At 43.8% G+C, this 15,221-nt stretch overlaps 1 protein-coding gene across 1 annotated transcript in view; it reads left to right on the top strand.

Moving 5' to 3' along the window:
- The first annotated feature begins 4,337 nt into the window (after positions 1-4,337).
- B3GAT2 (beta-1,3-glucuronyltransferase 2) overlaps positions 4,338-15,221 on the top strand; it is a 40,039-nt gene continuing 29,155 nt past the window's right edge. The window contains exon 1 of the mRNA XM_050950973.1: positions 4,338-4,850. Coding sequence (XP_050806930.1) covers positions 4,356-4,850 — 495 coding nt within the window. The 5' untranslated portion in view covers positions 4,338-4,355. The remainder of the gene's footprint in view (positions 4,851-15,221) is intronic.

The raw sequence follows: 15,221 nt of genomic DNA on the forward strand, positions 1-15,221 counted from the left end.
TCCAGCTATAACTTCAGATGGATATACTATCAGCCTGGGGAAACCATATTGCTTATAATCCTGGACAGGGAGAAGTGCTATTTGGGCAAGTAAAAGTGTCAAGCTTTCTGCCAACAAGACAGGTATGACAGGAGAGACTGGAGATAGGCTGGGTGACATCAGAAGTAGCAACACTGATGGGAGAGCGAAGGGTGGCCCAAGGGACTGAGTGGAAGAAAAGCAAAGAGAACTGAGCTGCCTCAGGATTAGAGGAAGTGTAGGAGGATTCTCAGATAGTCCAGCTGTAACAGTTCCTATACCATGTCTTTCCCCCAATCCATGCATATGTTGGAGTGGAAAGAAGGCCTGTAATTACTGGCTGTCATTATGGCTCCTTGTTTCCAGGCAGTGCATGTTGCAACAGCCTGCAGTCTGCTTTAACTTATTCAAGGCACCTGAATCCTGTGCAGACCTAGCTAGGATGGAAAGTTTGGCACCACCTCCTGACAAATCCATGACAAAAAGCTGCATTGGGGAAAGGAGGCACTGATCAACAACACCATACTATATTTTCAGCACAATAACCTTCTGCAAATAAACCATTCTGGATTCTAAAGAGCAATGCATGCCCACCCGCCATCATGCAACTCTGAATATGCACTACTCTGCTTTTATGTGCAACTAGAAGAATGATCTGAGTCACGGAATGATTTGTGCCATCCATCACAGGTGAGTGTGGCCCTTTGTTTTATAGTTACACCTGAGGCCCAAAATCAGATGTAACAATCTTGGTAATAAATAGTACTGAGGTGTTTTGAAGTAAAATATGTATCTGTAGCAAGTCTTACCACACAAAAATAGCATGTTTAGTCATTATATAATGTGAGTGGGTCTCTCTAATTTCAAAAACAAGAACATTCTACTTTGCTTATTTGAAAGAATTTTAATAAATAATATTTTATTTGTATATAGTGCCTTTCAACCTGAGGAATTTCAAAACTCTTCAAACACTTTACAACTCACTCGTTTTCTCTTGGCCTAAAATAATCTATATTTAAATATAAAAGAAAATGTGTCTGAATCATTAACTACCATCTTCTATTACACATTGTGTACTTAATCTACCATTGAAATGCAGCCACCTCTAAGGCAAAATGCAGTTGCTGTGTCATAACATATATCATGCAACAGTTTAAGAGTAAAACTATAGGCATAGTAAAATAATTACATAGAATGTGGATGTAAAAACAGGTGAATGAGTGTTGCCTACAAAACAATATATAAATACAGTTCACACTGTGTGGATATATTTATCTAGACATTTATATGAGCACACATTGTCAGACAGCTGGGTACTTCCCATCAATAAAACCAATCAATATATTACAATATGTTGTATATAGCTAGAAACAGTAAATACAAATTGATGTACATAAGCACTGAATTCAGCTACCAGATGCCAGGAACATAGTCAATTACAGAGATGGAATAGTATCAAATATTCCATCAAGCACTTGCCTTGATGATGAGTTAGTGGTTGTGCTCCTTTCTAAACTGTTGCAATTATATCAGCTGTTCCTATTGCTGTCTTTGTTAAGGTATTATATATTAGTATTGATTACTCCTACAAAATTCCCACAAAAGAGAATAATTTTTCCTGAGAAAAGATTAGGTGTTATACAAAGAATATGTCAATTAAAATACACTCCTTCCTAATCCTTAATTTGAGTCTGTGCCCCACTGGGCTTTTGGTGCTCTGATACTCAAATATCTTGGAGATAATGAGCTTTGAACTCCCCTGAATTGACCCGTAACTTTTAAAAAAGAAATCTTATGGGATATGGTTTTAATACATAGGTTACATTACCTGAGTAAGCACCATCTGTAAATATCATTGTTCAGTAAATGGGGAAACAATGGCATATTCAGCCATTTGACAGAGGTGTTATTTAGATTATTGTCCTTTAGATAAGCTGCATCAGCACAAAACGGGCAACTGTAATTTCAGGTACGAAATGCTTTTGATTTGGATATATTGAACTACTTAGACTTGCTGCATTCCTCCATATTATTTCATTAATCACATAACAAGCTTTCCATTTCTCCACTAAACATGCTAACTCTAATTATTGCTAGACTGCACAGATGTTTCCTCATTTAGATGCTCAGTGCATAGTCATTTGTTACTCTCATTGTCACACAGATTTCAATTTATATTACATCACTCTAATGTCCTTTCTGTTTGTGAGCCCTTTGGGTTAATATGTCCATTTAAATAACAAGTGTATATATAAAAATTGATTAGAAATGTGTACTTTCAGCTAATGGCCTTGTCTGAAAATATAAGGAATGTTTTTTAACAGCAGAATCATCCCACTGAATACTGCTAAATTGGAAAAATTCTGAAGTCAGATACAATTATTCCAGATTTACACTGGTGAGGCCATAATTTGGCCTATAAATGTAACACAGTATATGTATTAAACAGTATAATTCTCATTATAATGAGTAGCAGTGTATCTTTCTATTTTGCATCACATGAAGTGTAAAGGAACAAGTAAACTTTTAAACTAATGTTAAGTAATGAGAATGGGAAATGCTGAACAATGCAACAGAAACTTCTTGTGCACTCCTATGAGGGAATGAAGTTTGTTGTAGCACTAGATTGTTGTATCATATTCAGATGAAATAAATACTGATATATGATTGATATTTGATTTGAAAAAAAACAGTTCCTGGAGTTGGTTTGTTACAAAGTTGAAGCAAATTTAGAGATATGGTAAAGAAACAAGAAAATGATATTCAGATGTACAAAAATGGGCAGTCAGAGAAGGTCAGAATGCCTTTTACTACTGTTCTTAAAATGTTTTGTTATGCAGCAAAGAGTATGGATTATTCAGAGATTAAAATAAACATGTAAAGTGCTGCTGAAAAGACAAAAACACAAAGATGACAAAAACCAAGTCAACAAAAAGAAATGTAACTGTAAGAAATGTTTAAGTCATTTACAAATATTAATTTTTGCTTATCTCAGAACATTATTCTTCCAATTAAAAATGGCAGAAAAGTGGACAGCATACACTATACATACACTCTACCATTCAACTTTTCCTCATGTCAGAACAATTCATTTTATTTAAAAAACAATTGCGTTGCAGATACTTAATTTCTCTAGGCAACTCGGAGGTGAGCAGTAAAGCCCTGCACGCAGCTAACCCTAGGCGCACGTTTCCCAGCACTAGATACAGTGGTGCGGTCTGACACGTAGCCAGCCCTCCTCGCCTTCAGTTCAGCCGCGAGAGCTGCCTGCGCTCCCATCCCGCGTTGGCATTTGTTTTTTTGTGGCCCAACCACGGCTGCCCAGGGAATGGGATGTTTCACAAAACGAGTGAACTGCACGAGCCGGGTTCGGCCGGGGATGGCTGACCACGCGTTTGTTACCGTCTCCCGGGGCACAGACACTGTCTCGCTGCAGCCACGAGCTAGGGCGTGTTGGAGCTGCCACATTTGCTAAACAAAAGAAGTTTAGGGGCTACTCTTGAGCGGGCGAGGGGGAACAACAGCTGTCTCACAGGTAGCCGCTCGGCCGCGGCCAGGCGTTAGCTCCTGCCGCACGCAGAGCCCAGAAGCTAGGCGGGGGGCCGCTGGCCCCTCTGCAGAACCCTTCGGGGGTTTCCTTTGCCCCGGGCAGGCGGTCCCGCAGCACAGAAGCCCGCGCGGCTGGCGTGCGCTACTGGGCGGGCAGGGTGATTAAAACTCACCGCATCGGTTCGTTAGTGGCGTCACACCCCCCATCCGCCCCCGTGCTCCGGTCCCTGGAGTTTTAAGCACGTGAGCAGACGCTGCCTGTTCTCCAAAGACCCCGCCGCCTTTCAAGGGGGAGCCAGCGCGCCAAGCTCTCCAGCCAGCTCCCCTGCCAGCCCCGCTTTCCTCCCGCGCACCCAGCGAGGAGCCTCCATCCCCGCGCCCCCTCCCAGCGGGGGGGCTCCGCGCCGCGCACAGGACGGTCCGGCTGGCCCGAGGAGGGATGTGGCGAAAGGCGGCAAGGCGGCAGCCGCCGGCGTAGAGCGGCGAGGAGAGCAGGCAGCCCCCGGCAGGACTGGCCGGGCGAAGAGGGGGAACCGCAGGCGCCCTGGGCACCGGATGGGCTCCCCCCCTGCCCCGGCGCCATGTGACTGACCCGCTCGGTGCAGCCCAGGGCAGAACGTCGGACTCGGTCCCCAGGGCATTGATCTGCCCGCCCCCGTGGCCAGGCAGGGGGTGACCGGACCCGTGACCGCTGGGGCTGCTCCCCTCCGCCCGGCTCCGATGGGGACGGGAGCCCGGGCGGCCGCCGCTGGTGCTGTGAGGGCGGCGCCCTGCTTGGCGGGGGCACCATGAAGTCCCTGCTCCTCAGCCGCTTCCTGCTGCTGCTGCCCTGGGGGCTCATCGTCCTCCTCCTGCTGGACACGGACAGCAGCCGGGCGCCGCCCGCCCGGCCCCCGCAGCCGACAGCCCCCCGGCAGCCGCCGCTGCCCCCCATCTATGCCATCACCCCCACCTACAGCCGCCCGGTGCAGAAAGCCGAGCTCACCCGCCTGGCCAACACCTTCCGCCAGGTGGCGCGGCTGCATTGGGTCCTGGTGGAGGACGCTGCCCGGCGCAGCGAGCTGGTGAGCCGCTTCGTGGCGCGGGCCGGCCTGCCCTGCACCCACCTGCACATCCCCACCCCGCGCAGGTACAAGCGGCCCGGCCTGCCCCGCGCCACCGAGCAGCGCAACGCCGGCCTGGCCTGGCTCCGGCAGCGACACCAGCACCTGCCGCCGCGCCAGCCCGGGGTGCTCTTCTTCGCCGACGACGACAACACCTACAGCCTGGAGCTCTTCGAGGAGGTAGCGCTGGGGACGGGGGGCGGGTGTTGGGCCCTGGGAACCCACTGACTGCCACCGCCACGCACCCTGCGTGCGCCTCCACGCACTCCAGCGCCTGGCACACCCTGCCCACTGCATGCACCTGCACCCAGTCCAGAGCCTGGCTCCCGGACACTCTGCAGACACTGGCTCCACCCAGTCCAGAGCCAAGCCGACCCCCTCCATGGAACTGTGCATAACCGGCCCCTTGCATGCACCTCCACCTAATCCAGAGTCAGCCCCCCGAGGCATCTCTAGCCAATCCAGAGCCCTCCACCCTGCTTGCATCTCCACCTGGTGACAGCCAGGCCCAGAGACTCCGCAGCACCCCAGACCTTACATATTCTTCTAACAGCCAATTAACACCCTGACCCCACATGCACTCCCCAACCTGCACACAGACACAGTTTTATGCACTGTGCATGCACTTTCACCAGATCTAGACCTTCAGTACACCCAGACTCATACAGTCTACCCGGTTTTAGGCACAGTGCATGGCTGCTCACCCCAAACTCATACCTAGACTTTTCCAAAATCAATACTCCAGCATTCTGCACACATCTTCCCCCAGACCCAACACTTCACATATTCCCTTCTCCCAAATTCATGTACTCCTCAAGCATTCAGAGTACCATTACCTTAATCTTAATTCTGCCTTTCAGCAAGAGTTACCTTCTTTTTCCTTCCCACACCTAGAAGCAGTCACTATTTTCTCATTTTCTTGCTGACATATGCAGAGTTGGGGATTATATAATGACTTCACTGTGACTCTGTTAAAACTGGAATAAAAGAGACACCACTGTCTTTGATTTCTTCAGTTCTGGTTGTGTCTTTCTTTTGCCCTGGAGGGCAAACTCACACCATGAATCATAGTCCTTTATAATGTAACTTGCTATGAATTACTTTGCTTGGAGTTGCCCACTCTTTTTTGAAACCTGTCATTGTTAAAAGCAGAAAATCTTTTACATAATGGCTAAACATCTTTTCAGGAATCCCATTTGTAAGGGGATGTGTTTTGTCTTTATTCCAGCCACTTGGTGAAGTGCTTGCTCCCTTTCAGTGGGAGTTGGCAAGTGCACAGGGATGAGGTTATCCAGCTTTCTGATTTCCCACTGGCAGGAAGGAGGATGTTTAATAAGCAGAAGAAAGATCATGTATCTTTGACAGATAAAAGAATAACCTTGGCAGAAAAATGGGGGAGAGAAAAAGAAAAAGTGGTTTGGCAGGCAATGTGCAGGAGTTTTAAAGCATACTTCAGTGGTTAAAGGTATGAACCAATCAATGTATGATAGTATCCTGTATTTAGCTAGCAGCTCACATCCATGGGTGATTTACAATCAGTAGATGGAAACACACAATATACAAAGATGCCCAGCAAATAAAACGCCTAGAGGGAGTTGGTTTTAGAAATGTTGATCAACACAATTGACTAATGTTTAGATTTAAAATATATTTGCTTTCCTCTTCAATATGTTGACAGGTGCAAGTTCCTCATTTAGCAGAGCTACTCTAGTTCCTGTTCTAGCATGAGATGGAGCACAGAAGCTCCTAATTTGAGGACCTTCCACTGGAAATGTCATATTCTGTTTTTCTGGGTTATTGTCCTAAACCTCACTAGACCCCCATGCCTGTACTTAGCTCATCAATGCAAAGGAATTATATGCCTTCATCTTGTTCTAATGATGTCACCTGGGTTCTCTTGGAATTCATTGCCAGTGTGGTTCGTTCCACTGCAGGCTACAACCCAATCCAGAAAATATGCCCCTCTCCCAGCAGTAGCACAGGGGCAAATGTTGTCTGGACACAAATCCTTTCTATAAAGTACACAGGGAAGAGGAAATGCTAAATGAAGAAGTGACAGGGCGCACCAGTTGAGTAACTGTTAAGAGGAGATGGTCCAGAGTCAGCTTGAATCTTTTTTATTTCCTAGTCCTTTGTTTCTAATTTCTGAGGAGGATGAAATTAAAGAAGTACAAATTAGCTCCCCAAAGTGCTGGCTGTGAATGCAGGAATGCAAAGGATGAATGAATGCCTAGGGTTAACCTTGAAGATTACAGGCACAACAGGCAATCCACGTTCAATTATTTCTCTTTGCTAACAGGAATGCCAGCCTGTTCACACATGCAGCTAAGCAATTCTAAGCCTCCTTTCAACATGGTTCAGTGCTAAGAAAGAAATGTTTGCTTTGAACAGTCCCATGTTCACAGGGAAACACATTTGCGAGTGAAGCTCTTGCTGTGAGATGCAATAGCAGAAACAAACAAAAAAGATCTACTTCAGGGAGAGGGAAAGATTTCAATCTTCATATATCTACCGAACAACCCCATTTCTGTTTTCCCTGCAGCACGGATGGGCGCTCTGGAGGGGGAGGTGCTGCTGGAACACAGATAATCCCCTCCTCCCCATATTGATCTGAAGCTCTGTTCAAGCAACTAAAATCCTTTGCAAATAAGCCTTTGCAAATGCCACAAGCAGAGTGTGCCTTTCTGATGAGAAGGTGGACCGCTTAGCCTTGTCTTCAATCAGGGCATTGGTCAGATTTCTATTTCTCATTGGAAAACCTTCACTATTTTCATGAGTTCTGACTTCACAATTTTAAAATAAATCTCCATCTCTTCTTTGGGAATTGATTGATTAAGAGTAAATTGTGCTCCTCCTTTCCAAGGATGGAGCGGCCAGCCTCAGAACACGTCACATGTGGCAGAAATCCTGTAGTAATTCCCTTCATGAAAGTGGCTTAATGAGATGTGAGAGGGAATTTGTTAATGCTTAATGCTGTTTCCCAGCCTTCCAGTTGCAATTCTTCTGAATGGTGGTTGCTGAATCTCTAATGCAAAAGAAAACCTGATTTAAGACCCCTGTTGTAGATGGGGAAGGGATTGGTATGGACATGGGACTGGAAGTCAGAAACTCCTGTATTCTAATCCTGCCTTGTGCGCGGACTGTCTGTGTGATTTTATTTGAACGTCACAATTACAGCCAGAAAGTGACTATGTAAAATGTCTATCTTATTAAGTAGATCTGCGTGCCTGTTCTGAGTCATAGCTGTTGACTTTAGTGACAAAAGTAGGGATGTTTTGGTAATGTGTTTTTCACTCTTGTTAGCACCAGAAAGTTCAAACTCCTAAGGGCTTCCAAAACCTCATAGGAGTGTCGCATCAGTGCACTTTACACTGGTAAAGGTTTGATTTGGTTTAGCTCCTTTGCTGCAAATTTCTCTAATATGCTTAAAAGAGAATGTGAGGCTCTTTAATGAACCAGCTCCCTGCAGCAGCTCTCTTACAAATGAAGGTGTACAAGCCAGAAGGAATGTACTTTGTGAAATGGCAGGTTGTTTTTGTCAAGGTGTCAGTTTGAAAAATCTAGTTTCCATTTATAATGTGCTCATCATCACCATATTAGAAAAGCACCAGGTTTATTTGATATGGAGAGATGTTAAATATTAGAGTTAGTAAGAAAACAGCAACAGTTTTCCTTTTACAATTAAAAATAAAATGTGGGGGTTTTATTATTAAATCTGGAAACAAATACTGACTAGCTGTAGTAAACTTGGAACCCCACTGGGGTCTTTGTACTGTGGCTTACACACTTCCCTGCCTCCCCTGGGTGGTGTGGAGCTTAATTTGTTAATAGCCAAAAATGTGCTCTCCTATTTCAATTAAATGAGGTTGCTCCAAGCATGTTTAAACTATAATTTCTGAAGTGGTGCTAAGGATGGTTTGTCCTTAGCTACCCCTGCAGCTCAACTTTCTTCCCCATTTGTTCCTGTACATTCTTTGTCAGGAATGAGTATTTTTAACAACTTAGAAGAGGCTTCTGTGAGAGGAGCAGTTAGCTTGGTGTTTGGAGTGCTAAGTGATATTATGACAATAACTGAGAAATTGTTCTCTGGAATAAATGGAAGTCTGACCTTTAGTTGCTCACAATTCTTTTCACTTTAGGATGTGACCTAGAAATTTAGGTCTACACATTCTCTTTAGTCCAGACAGCTGTGTCAGTATTTTATCTATTTATTTTCATAGCCTAGAGACCTAGAAGTTGGTTGATTCTCTACCTCTGATGTGGACCACACATCTACAGACTCATCTTCATCAAAAACAATTCCCTCCCCCTCCAACTCTGGAAATGTGTTTAATAATTTGATCAGGCAAGATACCCAACAAGAAATCAATTTTCATAGCAAAGCCAGTGGAATGACTAAAGCCCAACTGACATTTATTTCATGAATTTTATTGAGATTTCAACATGTCAGTGTGACCTCTCTTTCTTTCTTTTCTTGTAGGCTGTTTTGACTGATGCAGTTACACTTTTTCTATTGCATTTAGCTTACAAGATGCCTGGATACAAGTAATTATAATAAAGTGACTAATACTTTGATTTCCAGTGGTACACTTTTAAATTTCTAGACAAAAATCTTAGTCTCAGTTTTAACTATCTGATCCTGTAATTCTGCCCCTATAGAATGTTAGATTAATCAATCAAAAACAACAGTTTTGAGGTTCCAACTCCAACCTCTACTTTAACTTTTCATATCTTTCCCTGCCCATCTTGTATATACCACTAAACCAGAGGTTCACTTACTCTGCCCTTTCTGTATTTAAATAATGGGTCATACGATATTACTTTAAAAACCTCTGTATGTTAAATTTACATAAGCAGATTGGGTGTCCACCATCAGTTCAGCTAATCTCCTGCTTCTTACACAGACGTACCTGTCGATGAAGACTTCAATAGGAGGTTGACCTGCTGAAAGGATACGGGAAAGAGTTTGATGTATGTAGAATCAAATATGCCAACTCAAGATATGCAGTGTAGTTGTAGCCATGTCAGTCCCAGGATATTAGAGAGACAAGAATGGGCAAGGTAATATCTTTTATTGAACTGTCTCTCTCATCAACAGAAGTTCGTATAATAAAAGATATTACCTCACTCAGTGTTCCCTCTAATTTTTCCCATCCATTTGTGGAATTAATTTTGTTATGTGCACCAATATGGAGGTGATGTGTCACATATCACCTTCATATTGGTGCATATAACAAAATTAATATGGTGGGAGGTGGGGCTGAGGAGTTCGGAGTGTGGGAGTGGGCTCAGGGCTGGGGCAGAGGGTTGGGGTGTGTGGGGGAGTGAGGGCTCCGGCTGTGAGGGTGGGCTCTGGGGTGGGGCCAGGGATGAGGGGTTTGGGATGCAAGAGGGTGCTCTGAGACTAGGGCTGGGAGAGAGAACTCCCCCCACCCCAGCTCTTTCTCCCCGCAGCAGTGCTTGGGTTGGGGGACAGAGGTGCCTCTCCCCATTGCAGCAGCTCTGGGGCTGCGGGATGGGTGTCTCTCCCCCAGCCACAGCAGGTCCAGGCTGGGGCTGAGTTGGGGCTGGGGAGGGGAGGGGTGCCCTGGCCGGTCCTGGCTGGGGCTGGGTTTGGGCCACCCCTTCACCGGCTGCGGCAGGTCTCTGGCTGAGTTGGGACGGGGGGAGGGGTGCTCACAGAGAAAAATTGGTGAGTGCTGCTCAGCAGCACTCACCAGCAGCCAAGCTTCCCCCACTCTCCTGGTGCCTCTCACCTGCTAGCAGCCCTACTGGCCGCCTCCTCCTCCTCCCTCCCAGCGTCTCCCGCAAACAGGTGTTTTGCGGTGTGTAGGAAGCTCTGGGAGGGAGGGGAAGGGGTGGGGATGGGGTGTGCTTGGGGGAGGAGGTGGGGACTTGAGTGGAGGGGTAGGTGGAGCACCCCTGGCTAGAGAGGAAGTCAGTGCGTATGGGCGCCCCTCCCCTGGCTGTGGCAGATCCTGGCTGAGTGGGTTCCCTGAACGCCTGCACAGTGCTAAATAGGCAGCTGCATGGCCATGCAGCTTACAGGGAACTTCGCTCACCCACCTTGTCAATTCAAGATATTGTGAAATAACTGATTTTAATAACTGCCTTTCTCTATACTGGGATGTCTTCCACCTTTGTCTTTTGTGGTTATTCTAACCATTCATTTGTTCCCAGACTAAACAACTTTGTTAATTTGCAATAAAAGATGAAAGAATTTATCACTTCATCCAAAAACTGTTAAGACTTCAGTAATAGTTGGTAATGTTTTCAAAATACTCTCAAGCTTTCTCTAGGAAGTTCTAAGTTAACATTTTAGATTATAAACTAACAAAGCAACACACCATAAAAACCATTTGACAGTTAACAACTGCCTAGCTAGTTACCTGAACTGCCCCCATGGTCATCTTGAGACCTGCCAGACTCAGACATTGGATCCATCCCTTCGCACAGTTTTATTAAGAATAAGAGTAAGGTACTAAATATTTTATGGTCGCTAATAGGAATGACCTGTTTGATGTCTGGGTTTGTAGTAGTCATCAGGATGGCACTATGAAGCAGAGTTAAGGTTGGTTGCGTGACCCAAGCTTTGTATTTTACCAAAAAAGGTGGGGGACGTGTGTGTGTGTGGGGGGCACTTTGGTAGCCATGCAGGAAATCTGGTCGATTTTTGTAAGGCATGTGCAGAATGATCTCATTCCTTTCTAGAAAGCCTTCTACGCCCATATGTGGCTTCCTTGTCCCTATTTCTGTTATGTCCAATGTAGCTTTTGCTCTTTTGGGCAGGACTTACCTGCACCAAAGTGGTTCACATGCAGAACCTTATCCCATTAAGAGCATCTGTGCCTGGACCATGTATGCTTTGCAAAGCCCCTGTCATGCCATGTACATTTTGCAAAGAACCTGCTAAGTTACCTATACTTTACCAAGTCTCTGTCAAAATAATGCAAGTATCAAATTGATGTATTATCAAATTTATGTATGTATTTTGTATATTTAAAAAGATACACGTGTTCAGTGCACCTGAATGAATAAATATAATATGCAGTACATGTATCTATAAAGATGCTTGTGTCATACATGGTGCATGTTATTTTTAAATGGATAAGAACGGCCATACTGGGTCAGACCAAAGGTCCATCAAGCCCAGTATCCTGTCCTCTGACAGTGGCCAAAGGGGATGAACAGACAGGTTAGCATCAAGTGATCCGTGCCCTGTCACCCAATCCCAGCTTCTGGCAAACAGGCTAGGGACACCATTCCTACCTAATAGCCATTGATGGACCTATCCTCCATGAATCTGTCTAGCTCCCTTTTGAACCCCGTTATAGTATTGGCCTTCACAACACCCTCTGGCAAGGAGTTCTAGAGGTTGACAGTGTGAAAAATACTTTCTTGTGTGTGTTTAAACCTGCTACCTATTAATTTCATTTTGTGGCCCCTTATTCTTGTATTATGAGAAGGAGTAAATAATACTGCCTTATTTACTTTCTCTATACCACTCATAATTTTATAGATCTCTATCATATCCCCCCTTAGTCACCTCTTTTCCAAGCTCAAGAGTCCCAGTCTTATTAATCTCTTATCATACGGAAGCCGTTCTATACCCCTAATCATTTTGTTGCCCTTTTCTGAACCTTTTTCAATTCCAGTATATCTTTTTTGAAATGGGGTGACCACATCTGCATGCAGTATTCAAGGTGTGGGTGTATCAGGGATTTATGTAAAGGCCATATGATATTTTCTGTCTTATCATCTATCCCTTTCTTGATGATTCCCAACATTCTGTTTGCTTTTTTGACTGCCGCTGCACATTGAGTGAAAGTTTTCAGAGAACTATCCACAGTGACTACAAGATCTTTCTTGAGTGGTAACTATAGCTAATTTAAACCACATTTCTGTAGGTTATCATTATTTATATCTATACGGGTGATAACACCCTTAAACTGATTCATAATTCTTGCATGCATCACCAGCCTCAAACATACTACTAGCATCTCTGCTTTTTAGGGACTAAGGCCCTGATCCAATGCCCATGGAAATCAGTGGGAGCCTTTCCATTGACTTAAATGGATGCTGGATTTAGGCTGTATTTGAGCAGTTACTTTGAAGTTTTGAAGATGTTCAGTCAAAAAATGTTTGGAAATCTTCTGAAAGGGAATTAAGAGTATATTTCCATGCCTCCGTATCTCTGAAACTGCTTATATGATTTGCTCCCAGTTTACCAAAAAGTTTTACCCTGAATTTTCAGATTAGGCAGGTTTTCTGTCTGGTGTAGTGGAAGCTAGTTCAACTGTAGCTCTGGAAGGACTAGTGTGCCTTCCACTACATGTTTAATGTAATCTGTTATTAACTGGCACAGGACAGTTGTTAGTGACTTCAGTAGTGGTGAAAAATGGATTCCTATGTAATTGGGTATTGATAAAATGACAGCCAAATGGATTTTTTTAAAAAAAGTCATTAGTAGACAATCAGTATTTTTTAAATGTGACTGGTATTATGAAATCTTTGAATCTACAGAACTAGTTGGAAAAAACAGATTTTTGCTCAGCTTCCTAGTTTTGGGGAACAGTATCCAGCAGCCTAGACAGAATGAAATATTAGCCATCTGTCACTGATTTTTTTCTTCATATTAAAAAAACCTTATAATAATAGGAGATATACCTATCTCCCAGAACTAGAAGGGATCTCGAGTCTAGCCCTCTGCCTTCACTAGCAGGGCCAAGTACTGATTTTTGCCACAGATCTCTAAATGGCCCCCTCAAGGATTGAGCTCAAAACCCTGGATTTAGCAGGCCAATGCTCGAACCACTGAGCTATCCCTCCTTACCTTAAGAAACAATCTAAATATGAACCAGTAGTGCATTAAATATTTGTCTAATGTGTAGATGAATTTGATACACTGATACATGAATGCATACTGATAGTTAGTCAAGTGGTGCCTCTTCTAAATAGTTCAGAATAAACATAAGTTGCTAGAAAAAAAGCTAGAGTAACTTAAAGGAGAGAAACTAGATACCTGTACCAAATCCTCTTCTCCCCCCCCCCCCCGGTAATGTAAAGATTAGGGACCCTGTCTCGCAAGATGCTGGGCATTTTCAAGATGCTTAGCATCCATAGCTCCAACTCTTTGGGACCAAATCTTGTTATCTTACATGTCTATAGTGAAATCCAGACCATTACTACTAATAATAATTGAGGATGACCAGCAGCTCTTAAGAGGCACTTGTTATTCCTCAGGATCAGGACCTAACAGAACAACAAAATGAGGGAAGAGAAAGAGGATCTATTAAGTAAGAGTGAGATAATAAACTCCAATAGTAGATATTTGCAGGGGTAGAAAATCTATGAAATTCAAAGATTGAGTGCCTTCCTCCACATTTTGCTATATTCATTATCAAAATATAAGCTGCTGTTTCAGAAGGTTTCTAGTCCTAATAGTAAAGCTAGTTCTGGTGCATGACTGCTGTACTGAATTTAGAGCAAAACTCCAAATTACAAATATAATACATTATCATCATACCTTGCACTTAATATAAGGCCTTGTTTACACAAGACAATGATACTGATGTGTTCATCAGTTTAGAACCTAAAGTTAAATTAGTGCAGCTACTCCTTTTGGTTCAAGAGTGTCATATCAAGTTAGCTTGAGTCAGTAAGGTTTGACTTTGGCTAAATCAATATAATGCATTTTTAAACAAATAAGTCTGTCCACATGAGGGCTGTGCTTTGCTTTCACGAAATTGGTTTTTAAAGCGTTTCTAAACACTTAGAGCATGGATTTGTCAAGAACAAATTGACAATCTGATAGCTTTCTTTGACAGGGTAACAAGCCTTGTGGATGTGGGTTGGGGGGGAGTGGTAGATATGCTATATCTTGTCTTAAGTAGGTCTTCTTGTACTGTCTCCTATGACCTAATAAACAAACTGGGAAATACAACCTAGCTGGAGCTATGATAAGGTGGGTACATAACTGTTTGGAAAAGGGTTCCCAGAGAGTAGTGGTTCACAGTCAAGCTGGAAGGGCATATCAAGTGATCAGTTCTGGGTATGGTTCTGTTCAATATTTTCATCAGTGATTTAGATAATGGCATAGAGAGTACACTTAAAAATTTTGGGGACAATACCAAGTGGGCCAGGCTGCAAGTGCTTTGGAGGATATGATTAAAATTCAAAATGATCTGGACAAACTGGAGAAATAGTCTGAAGTAAATAAGATGAAATTCAATAAGGACAAATGCAAAGTACACCACTTAGCAAGGAACAATCAGTTGCACACATACAAAATGGGAAATGACTGGCTAGGAAAGAGTACTGGGGAAGGAATGTGGGGGGACATAGTGGACCACAAACTAAATATGAACCAACAGTGTAACACTTGCCAAAAAAGAACATCATTCTGGGATGTATTAGCAGGAGTGTTTGTATGCAAGACATCAGATGTAATTTTTCTGCTCTACTCCACACTGATTAGGCCTCAACTCGAGTATTGTGTCCAGTTCTGGGCACCACATTTCAGGAAAGATGTGCACAAATTGGAGCAAATCC

The sequence above is a fragment of the Gopherus flavomarginatus genome, chromosome 4 (genome assembly GCF_025201925.1).
Source record: "Gopherus flavomarginatus isolate rGopFla2 chromosome 4, rGopFla2.mat.asm, whole genome shotgun sequence".
NCBI classification, from domain to species: Eukaryota; Metazoa; Chordata; order Testudines; family Testudinidae; genus Gopherus; species Gopherus flavomarginatus.